This window comes from Amphimedon queenslandica, unplaced genomic scaffold, assembly GCF_000090795.2.
Source record: "Amphimedon queenslandica unplaced genomic scaffold, v1.1 AMPQUscaffold_13256, whole genome shotgun sequence".
Lineage (NCBI taxonomy): Eukaryota > Metazoa > Porifera > Demospongiae > Haplosclerida > Niphatidae > Amphimedon > Amphimedon queenslandica.
Window position 1 is genome coordinate 56,440 of NW_003546508.1, and position 11,957 is coordinate 68,396.

At 32.9% G+C, this 11,957-nt stretch overlaps 1 protein-coding gene across 1 annotated transcript; it reads left to right on the plus strand.

The window, feature by feature from the left end:
- Nucleotides 1–1,593: 1,593 nt before the first annotated feature.
- LOC100636920 (uncharacterized) lies at nucleotides 1,594–2,235 on the plus strand. Its single transcript, XM_011407233.1, has 2 exons — nucleotides 1,594–1,720; nucleotides 1,802–2,235. Exons 1-2 carry the CDS (start codon nucleotides 1,594–1,596, stop codon nucleotides 2,233–2,235), a joined length of 561 nt encoding a protein of 186 aa, XP_011405535.1.
- The last annotated feature ends 9,722 nt before the right edge of the window (nucleotides 2,236–11,957 follow it).

Here is an 11,957-nt window from a genome sequence, read left to right on the forward strand (position 1 = left end):
AGGATCCCCTTGCTAAGATTGGCTGAAGTTGATCCAACAGATTACTCAAGGGCAATAACTTATTCCACTAGAGGTAACATTATTGTATTAAAAAGGGAACCATCTGAATGTAACGTCAATAATTATAGTACTGCTATCTTGAAGTCATGGGGAGTAATTATGGACATCCAGTATGTCCTAAATGCGTATGCCTGCATGATGTATGTTACTTCATACATCATGAAGGCAGAAAAGTCAATGAGTGAAATGCTTCATTCTGTTTTTGAAGAAGTTAGGAACGAAGATTTTACTGTTCAGCTTCGTAGAATAGGCTATGCCTTCTCGTCAAACCGAGATGTGCCTGCACAAGAGGTAGTCTACAGAATACTTTCATTGCCTTTAAAAATGCTAAGTAGAACTGTAGTCTTTATCAACACAAATACAAAAGAATTTAGAATAGCACAATTAAAAGAAGACACATTGCTTTTTAATTTAGCTGATAATGATACTAATGTTTTTATGACATCCTTATAGATAGATATCAGCACAGACCACAAAGCTTACAGTCCATGTGCTTGGCTGATTTTGCTGCAAATTATGTCACTGACTGCAGAGTTGGTAATTGAGTGATGCATTGCCCCTATTGATAGCAGTGTGGCAGAAACTGAGAAAGAAATAATTTTAACAGCTGGTTTTGGGAAAATGAAAAAAAGGGGTGGGGACGCTGTCATTAGATATAGAAAGTTCAACTATGAATCTGACCCATCAAATTGGTACAGAGCAAAATTAATGCTATACTATCTTTGGTATAATGAGGATGTAGATTTGCTTCGTGGTTATTCGACCTATGAGGAGCATTACAATAATGTTCACTCAATTATTACTAGTAATGAGGAGAAATATAACTTTGTTTATGTTGATGATATTGATGTGAATCTGGTGGGTCCTCCAGAGCATATCTGTGATGAGATAGCCCTTTCTACTGAGAAGGTAGATCACGTGCTCTTTAAGAGAGCAGCAAAGTGCTTACAGAAGTGACTCAGGAAGACTTTCAAGCAAATGACAACATTAACAATGTGCCTCAGTCACTTTGTGTTCAATTTGAAGCTGCCGCAAATAAGGAGATTCCTCCTGATCATTACAGAAAGTTAATGCATGGATTGAATTCAAGGCAAAGAGATATAGTAATGTTTAATTGTAGGTGGTGCAAAAAAGCTGTTATAGCTTTGCGTCACAATGCTCGAGTGGAACCTTAGAGAGTATTTCTTAGTGGTCCTGGTAGTGTTGGGAAGTCTCATGTCATCAGACTAGTACAAAGTGACACCATGAAACTGTTAAGGCTTTCAGGTGAATTTGGACTGTAGCTGTGGTCTTAACTGCACCAACAGGTGTTGCGTCTTTCAATATAAATGGAATAACTCTTCATTCTGCTTTTTTATTGGGTTGTGGTCAACTTTGCCACCTGCAACTGATTAATCAGAAGGCCAACACACTACGTGCACGTTTGATCAACTTAAAACTCCTCTTAATAGATGAGGTGTCTATGGTTGGTCCAACTTACTTTTACTCCTACACAAAAGACTCAGTCAAATCAAGAGTGTTTCCAAAGATGTAATGTTTGGGGATGTTAGTGTCCTTGCAGTTGGTGATTTGTATCAATTACCTCTAGTAGGGCAAGCTCCTTTGTTTGCTACTGTGAATAATGGCTCTTTAAATTCTTTACACGAGTCTGGTTCTTATGGTAAGATAACTTTCAAATGATTGAACTTCATGAAATTATGAGGCAACGAGGTGATAGCCTTTTCACTGAACTTCTGTGTAGGGTTCATACAGCTTAGAAGTAGCTGTACTGATGAAGACATTAATGTTCTTTCAAGTAAAATTATCACTCCTAAATCACATGATTATCCAACTCATGTTTGTCACCTATATCGCCTCAATAAAGATGTAGATGATGGAAGCAAATTTATGCTGAACAAGCTAGCATCTGAAGAACAATTTTTGATTAAAGCAGCTGATGCAACTGGTGGTAAACCCATTGACCTGTCCAATGTACCAGATAAAAGAACAGAGACTGGAAATCTACATACCACATTAAAAGTAGCTGTTGTAGCTCTTGTCATGCTCAATGTTAATGTAGATGTCTCTGATGGACTGGTTAATGGGACCAGTGGAGAAATTGTTCATGTTGTAGTGAATGAAGGAAATAGTCCTATTAGAATATTAGTCAAATTTGATAACCAAACAGTAGGTTGAAACCCGACATTTAGTAGTCCATGTAAGAATACTTTTTGCAGTACCTCTAAGAAAGCACGAGACTACCTTCCTTTTTAGAGGCAGTTGTGGGATGGATATTACACGCCTCCAATATCCACTCACCTTAGCCTGGACAACAACCATCCACAAGGTCCAAGGTCTCACTCTTGATGAGATTGTTGTGGACATGAAAGGTGGACAGTTTAATGCCGGGCAAGCGTATGTTGCTTTCAGCAGAGTAAAAACTCTCGAAGGTTTGCACATACTAAACATTAACACATCTGCAATAAAAAAGTGACTGTATTGATCAAGAAATGAAGAGGCTTAACAACAATTTCTTGTCTTCTTTTGCCAGAATTAAAATTTCTTTAAAAAATAGTCACATTACATTTTGTCTATTAAATGTAAGGTCCATTAATGCCAAAATACCAGATATATTATGTGATAGTAAGATGAAAGCTGCCAGTGTTTTGTTTTTTTGTGAACATGGCTTAGTCCATCTCATTTGTCTCCTAAAATATGTAATGGTCACACTGTAGTCAGGTGTGATAGGCAATCTGATAATAACAAAGGGGGAGTAATGATAAGTCTTGATCCCAGTGTTATAACTTTTGATATTTTAACTTTATCAGTGGGGGCTACATCGAAGGCATTGTTGTGAAATTAAATTTGCCCAATTATTCATACCTAGCTATTGCTTTGCTACATAGATCTCACAGTAGCACTATGGAATTTTTAATTAATACAGTAAATGCTGTAATAAACCATCTAAATGGTTTTGATTTTCCAACACTTATACTTGGAGATTTTAACCTTGATTTACTATCTTGCAATTATGATAGCAGATTAATGAATCTAATGACTCTTCACAATTTTAATCAAATTGTACATGAGCCAACTACTGTTCCTGGCTCACTAATTGATCACATTTACTATAACAGATCTATTTTTGACTGTTATTGAAGGGTCACATACATATTATAGCGACATATTTTGTTCATTACCACTATGATATTATTAGGCACTTTTACCCTTTATGGGTATGATAGTGCATAATCCCCAATGGCTCAATGCACCTGAAAGAATTGTGGCTTCACATTTTGGCATGGAGTCGGGGGTTTATATAAGTATTGTAACCATTATCAGTTACATTGGTACAGTGACTCTCAATGGGTCCAACCTGCAATACTACATGTACATAATTAATACATGCATTACACAAACTTTGTAACTACACATACACTATGTAACTATGCATACACATATTTTTGTAATCAGAGGAGATAGTCTAGTAAGGATATCATTTAACAAATAAATTAAGGCTATCAATTTTTTTCTTATATTAGGAACTTTATCATGCTAAAAGTAGAATACCTGCTGTGGTCACTGTAATGTCAATTCAACAACAAAAAGTATTTTTGTATATTACTGTCATACACTTAATTAAATTTGATTTTGCTTAAGATTTTAGTTTACTTTTATAGATGAACTTACATTTGTTTTATATATTTATCCATTTTGATGTGAGCACAATGCACATTAAGTTTTGTATTTATACATGGTCGTGTATATTTGTTTTTTTGTACATTTATATAGTTCATTTTTTACAATTGGTCATCTAAAGAATAGACATGTACAATTGTACATGTAGTGGATTATACTCATCACATTACCTCTATGATTGTGCCTGATTTGGGTAAGTTAGAATATTGCATTATTGCAATCAATGTTAAGCATGATATTTGTAATCTGATTGCTCTTCTTTCTTTCTCTCTGTCATTTAAATCATTCCCATTCTCTTAGACTATCTCCTATTTCATTTGGCAATGAGTTCACCAATTCAACACATATATCTAATGCTATGTATAACTTGGATGGAGAAAAGGAAAGGAAAGTCAAAACTAGAGTCAGTAAATGAGGAATGAAATAGGTATAGCTAAGTGTACGTAATCATAATTTTGTTGTACATGTATAGAATATTAGCCACTCTACTCATTGTACTTCTTCAGCTATACAAGTACCGGTACATGTCTCTTTTTTTAACTTGGACAGACAAGTATCATTTCATCTGAATCAGTAAGCATAATCATGTGTACATCCTCAGTTGTAAAGTAACATAATTAGCTTATTTTTTACTGTTTTGTGTATATGTGACCATAATTGACAAAAGGTACCTTATGGTGGGTAGTGAAATTTGACTTTATAGCCAAAAAAATCCAACTTCCTGAGCTTCATTTATCATAAAATTACTCCAAAGGGTGCAAAAAGTTCCTATGTAACTTTTAGAAACAATGCTTGTCCATCAGAGGACTCACAGGATGATATTTTTCATTTTAATGATGAATTTTAAAATCCGCCATAAGGTACCTTTTGTCAATTATGGTCACATATGCTCTATTATTACTAATTCAGCATAGTGTATTGTTAATTAATAATGCTCTAATACATTGTATATAGCATTAATTACAATATAGTGTACCACTATCATAACAAATGATGTCATTGTTTACTCATAATTTAGCCATAAAAAACATTTGTTGAATGTACAGGAGATTGCAATATCATTGCAACAGGAATAAAATTTGGAAATCTGCCTTACCTTTCTTATAAGGAAGTAACAGCTACTTAGATGTTCTCCTTAATAATGAATGACCCACTTAACAAAATAAACCAACTAAAACTGCTGTTGCAAGGATTATGCAATCTCCTGTATCATGTCTATTTCTCACAATCTCATTTAGTCTCCAGTCATCACTCTCTCTTTCTCTCAAATGCCTCTTCCTCTCTCCAAGAAAACAAAGAGAGATGTGTGCACAAAATTATGGAAGAGTAGCATATAATTTAATGAAGTAAAAAATTATATTAGACCAAAAGGGAAGACAAACAAGCAAGTGTACATAACATTAATAATCCTACATGTACACATGTATTATGCCTTGTACCTTGTATTGAGTATTAAATTATATTACAATTACAAGTACATTAAGCTTGTGTATTTGAAGCAATTTATTAAGCATGTATTTTTCACAAATTACTAGATGTTTTAACATTCAACTTTTATTGGATTTTATAGATTATAAATTGATTTGAAGGTGAGGAGGAATCATTGAAATCATTTGAATTATCAATCATCAAGAGACCAGTGCATTGTACTTATTTTACAGCTTAGCTTGATAAAGAAAGGGAGAGGAAAGAGAGACCATAGGCTTTGAATGACAAAAATAACATACACTGTATTTCACTATTTTTTAGATTATTTCTTTTTTATTATACAAATAGTGAATCTTGATTTACTTACAAAGTTATGTTTTTAATTTATTTATTTATATGTATTTTTTTCTCTTTTTTAGTTACTCGCTCTGTACAGTTTTGACCTTTGCACTGAGAAAGGAGCATCAAACTGGGTTTCAGCTCTCCCCTTAACTTCTCTCGATTACACCTCCACAAATCTACTTTTATAGATGCCATTCACCTTCAGTTTGAATGGAATATTCTTGATGCTCCATCTGACTGTACCTGTGGTTGTCAAAATCTACTTCCTACTTTTACTGTGAAAGTATCTGTGAATCAACATCTGTCCTTGACTCTGGGTCTTCTATGTTGCTGTCTTAGTTTTGCCCTACTAAGATGTGCTATTGATGTGCTATCATGTGTATTAGAGGAGTTTCATCACAAACCTATTCTCAATTCTCCCTTCAACCTTCAACTCGTGAGAGCAACCTCTTTTTTGTTGACTATGACTATTTATTGTACTAGTTATTTTACTAACAATTGTTTATTCTATCCCTAATTTTTATCCTCTCTCATTCTCTCTCTACTTTCTCTTTCTCTCATTTCCTTATTAAATTATAACTACTACTATCATTGTTATTGTCAGCATTTTTGTTGTTCCTTGTTGTTTTTTATTACTTTGTTATTATTGTTATTATTATTATTATCATTATTATGTAGTGAATTAATCAAGTATTTGTTTTCTTAAATGGATTTCTATTTTGCCTCCCTCTTTAAGTTTAAACATTCTTTATTTGCTAAAATGTAAAAAAGGAGTCAATCATACCACTACATAAATTATTGTTTTTGTTTGTATTGTTGCCCACATTTCTTATTGTTTTAAAAGTTAATAACACTAGTTGAATTATTTTTGACTTCACATTGCTTTTTGTTTTCTGTTCTTAAATGGTATTTGATGCCAAATTCAATGCTGCTGCTTAAATTTAATAATAATTTATTTGATATAGAATAATTGTTAGTAAATGACAAAAGATTAAACGAAAAATGTTAATTTTAATGATGAAAGAATACATAATGAAAGCATACATTACAAAACTGGGTTGGAGGATATAACTATTGATTTAATATAATTGTGTCTCTTTGAATATGTTACGACCATCAGGTCCTTTATCTTCAGAAGACTTTGTTCAACTTCATTGTCAATGCTGTCTCCTAGTAGACTTTTCATTACTGGAGTACAGGCTTTCAATAGCTTATGTGCAGTTGCAGCTGCAAACAGGATATTAAATGATGCTTGAAATTCACAATTGGGTCTCTTGTACAACGTGACACTTTGAGCATTTACAGTACTCGTGTTTAACTAAATCAAGTTTCCTTCCACAACTAATGCAGCTCCAATACAGATTACAATACTGCGTCCCTATGATCGTGGCATCATTGATAACATCAGTATTACCCTCATCCTTGATCTCAAAATTCGGTGTTGTATTATTATCTTTATTTGGTGTTAGAATGAATGAACTGTTCCCTCTTAGTGTCAGAGTTTTCTCATCCCTAAATGTTCCAACAGACAAATACGTAAAATCATATGAGGAGTATTCCTCAAGTTGATCCACATTTTTCTGCAAGTGTGACTTCTTGTAAGCATCGAGTTCTTACAACCATAGCACAAGCTACATCTATATCTTTACATTCAAGATTGATCAACACACCATCTGCTGCATCCAATATTTCTGATATGTTCATGTTTTTGGCTTTCTCTGGAACAGGAACTTCTATTGTCCTGGGCAAGGCTCAATCTCAGTAGTAGGCCTCACAATGACCTCCACAGCATTGTCATAATTACTCTTCTTAACTTTGCAGTTGGTAAGATGGACTGGGCTCTTAGCTGCACTAATGGCAGATAACTTTGCTCAACTTTTAGAGTCAAATCTAGCAATCCTAAAGGAGCATCCTCCATCAGTCACTTTCCCATAATAGTATTCCCTTCCATTAGTGCTCTTCTTCATGGGAGACAAGAACTCAATTGCAGCATGAAACTCAGCATTACAGCCCTCTCCTTTGATATCAGAGAGGCTGTCATAAGTCAATCTTATTCTTGATATCGCTTTAAATTACCAACAGCATGAAAAACATGGAACTAAAGCAAGATGTGAGCAATCTATTCCCTTTTATACTGTTTTGCATAGAGTATAAATATAGTAACAAATGATGTCATCATTACATCTGCTAATTTTTTTCAAGTCTGCATAACCTAAAAATTGTCATCATAACTGCTGAGTGGATTTACAGCTTGCAGATCCTTATCATGATGATGTACTACAATTCAGCTATTTTATGTATACACTTGGCATCTTACCTTGCCACTCAAACTAAAGTTAGTAACAGTTACATCATAATTATATCATTCAAATGAACAATAGAAGCATGTAAAAGAATTTTTAGATGAAGTTCATGCAACATGCATGATCTAAAGACTGAAATATCAAAAGGTATGGCTACTCAAGAAGACAGCTCTGAAAAGATAACTCATGACATGTTGACAGATGGATACATTTTGACACTAAAATTGAAAAAATCTTAAACAGTTATCATCGATCATTTTAGTGTCAAAATGATGACTGTTGAATAAAGGCAATAAAACATGCTTCAAGACATAAAGTTAAATTATGCTGGTACCATGTTGCTGCAAGACACATGAGTTACATTACTGCAATTGCAATAATAATATAATTAAATTTTATAAAAAAAAAGGATGTGAAGCTATTCTTATTAAAGGGGCAAAATGTCCAATCAAAGATTGCCAGAATGAGAAGTAAGAAGAACATGTATTTTGTCACATGCATGCAAGAATGCTTAAAATAATTGATTGAACCAAAAGGAAACAGAATAAAGAAAACAAGGTATCTTGACAAAAATGAAAGATATATAACCTTTACTTTTTTTAGAAATTGATAATCAATATAAAGAATGTCGAAACAGTTTTGAACAAGACTTAGTCATAATTAAAAAACTATTTGGATAGATTTTTAATGTTGATTCGTCAGTGATAATATGTATAAAATGCATGAATTATTAAAATTAAAATACTTTAATATCAAAGTCCCGCAATGTTTCTCTAATACTATATGATTCAGTCTTATAGTACTTCACAAGCATTCCATATTGCCACTCATACAGTCTAGCTGGCTCAAAACTGAAAAACATGATTACAGTTGATTACATACATACTTACGTAGTTTTAAGATATACATTGTAACCATCAAACTTGAACCATTGCAATGTTGACTATTAAATGAAGTCATTATATATTGAATAGTTGAACCTTTCCACACTTATAAAACATGAAAGCATTGTAGTTAAATGGCTGACTAAAATTTATGATATACAGCTAATTTAAAAGCAATATTCATCATGTACATATTTAGTAAACTTTTGCATTTATTAATTATTAATAATACTACTAATAAATCACCACATACTATAATCAGAAAATTAGTAAAATAGTTGAGACACCAAAAGACAAGCCGCCATATTTATTTTTTGAATATTTCTGGGCTAAACCCAGCCCATATCCTTTTAATTAGGAATACTCACTAGTGCTGAGCAATATCAAAAATTTTGAAACAATATGATATGATACGATATTGCCTGAAAATGAGGATATCAATATTTTTTATCAATAAGTTATTAAGCCACACCCATTAATCTTAATGTTACTAAAATGGCTAAATGAAGCCATTTCTGAGAACAATTATTGAAAAGCATTATAAAACCATTGGCTTCATATACTTCAGCTACTTCATCTACTTTCCAAGAAAATACATTTTAATAATTTTTGAGATGTTGCTCCTATAGTTAATTAACCATTTATTAAGGTTATGTAACAATTTTGTGGGCATGGCCTCGTTATCAATATTTTATTAATTTTTTTCCATATTGATAAGTATTGATACTGCATTATATTAATTAAATATCGTCAGTTTTGATATATTGCCCAGCACTCACTATACAAGTGGTGAGACTGAAGTTCCTCTATTGACTATCATGGGTGAACTGAAGCTGAGTCTGTTTTATCAAGCACCAGAGGAGTCCAAATAAAATACAATGACAGGTATTGATGCATTTAAAGAAATGAAAATACATACATGCATACATGTATATATACACTTGCCTAATCACATGCAAAATATGTATCATGTCATTATGGGAGCATTAGTTTTCACTTCAGAAAAAATATACACCATGTAATAAATAAATCCATGTCTATGCTCACTTTCTACATTACTGGTAATATACTGTATATTACTGAATTATTACCATATATAAATGTATGTTCATATGGGGTATACTCATAGATATTAGTGTTAAAAGGGATTGGAAACAGCTCACGTGATCCCATAGCAATGAATGGAGAATGTGCGTCGCAATCCGTATCCAAAAACTTAATTATTTTTTTTTACCTTGAGGAGCAACCAGAGGACTTTATCTAGGTTTATTTGCAAAATAGTTTGTAACTGAGGTTGCTTTTGTCGTTAATAATGTTGTATACTGATATGATTATTTATAGAAATTTTTAAAATACATAATTATACCTGCAATCAATGTATACTTTCAGTGATAACCTACATAAAAACAGTTTTGTACCTTATAACTCACCATCAAAAGATAAACAGTGAAAGTCTATAGCATACTAAGCATAAGTAGACTTGCATGCAAATAGCACACTTTCAAATACTCATGTATTAGTAATTGAAACTTTTAGAGAAAATTTATTGTCTTCTTTTGTACCTCTACCAGCAGTACCGAAGACCCTATGGTAACAATTATTGCTACAATGATTACTGAAGTGCTCCTCTAGTGCAATGACTTATAATTTTACTGGTATGTTGTTCTTTATAAATAATGAGACAAAAAGTGAAATTGAGACACTTCAGAAACCAAATTCTTTTGAAAATATCATAATTTATTCTTGTAAAAGATGCAGTCCATATTTCTGCTTTAGAATATACAGAACAAAATAATTTTGAAGACAAGTTCATGTTAATTTCTTAAATGTAGCTGTGAACAGTCACATGCATGTGCATCAGTGCCGGAGCAAACCACGAGGCACTAAATATTGTGACTGATTTTCATGCAGAAGAAATTTAGTCTATTGTTGTTCCACTTTGCCTTTATAAGACAAAACTCTTTTGACATTTACTATCCTTTTAACAACTGCCAGGAGCACTGGAGGAGGCTTGCTGAATTCACATAGATACCTGGAGCCAGTACTGCATACGGACACAGAGTGAAACAGGAAAGCATGGGTGTTTCCAATCCTTTTTAACTCTAATATCTATGGTATACTCTTGTGTAGCCAGCTCCTATCTTTACAAAGGAAGGGTATGCTTGATTACCTTTCATTGACTTGATCTGAGCTTTTATGACTGCATAACTAGATGAACACTAAAACAATACACTTTGAACTTCTATAGACGTTTTCATTTGTTTACTTGTAAACAGAAGCATAAAAAAGGCACAAAACTATACCAAATGCATCGTTTTTGTTTCTGTGAAAACGTAGCCTTAACAAGAATAAAATAGTTTTACATTGTGGAAAGTTTGTGTAACCTAGTGGAAATTTATATAAATAAGCAGTACATTTAATTGAAACCAGATAAAACTTTTAAGGCATGATGTATAAAAGCGATTGCGTGTTTATATACATGCTTGCAACAAAATTAATGTTTCCAACTACATGTATCTGAAATACTTACTAAATGCTATTGTGGTAATTCAGTCCTGGGGAACGTACCGTACAGCAGGAAATTTTCGTTGGGTGCTAATTTTTGTTTGTTTCATTGGCACAAAAATTTCAACGAAATTTTAAGACAATGAAGATTTAGTCTAACTAAAATTTGACCCATGACAGATCCTCTTTCACTACAGCCACAGCATACCAATTTGTGGCATCATCAGAATTAATGCAAAAAACAGTTCTTCTCCAACTGATGGACTCCAAATGTCTTTATAAATGTGGTAACCATAGCAAACCATACGGAACTATAGACATTCTTCCATTATGAACCATACATGTGGTACTAATTAAATGTGCGTGGCAGTGAAGATTTATGTTAGGCAATGAAAATAAAATCAACGAAAATATCTTGTAAAGCCTGCTTGGAAAGACAACGAAAGGTCCTGGCATCAAAATTTTCCTGCTATACGGTATTTCCCTTGCATTTCTAAGCAATAAATGGAGATCTATTGAAGCTGCTCTCCACTACTTTTCACTATTGAGACATCAAGATCTGCTGTGTCTAAACTTACTCAATTCTTAGCTTCACATACTCAATCACTCCAATACATTAGTCCTACATGTAGCTACTTGCATGTGTCAACTATTTACATTTGTTAATTATGTACCAGATACACTATGCATCACATGTAATAATAATGTCACTTTTGATTTACCGTATTTCATTTCGGACAAACATTGACCTTCACTC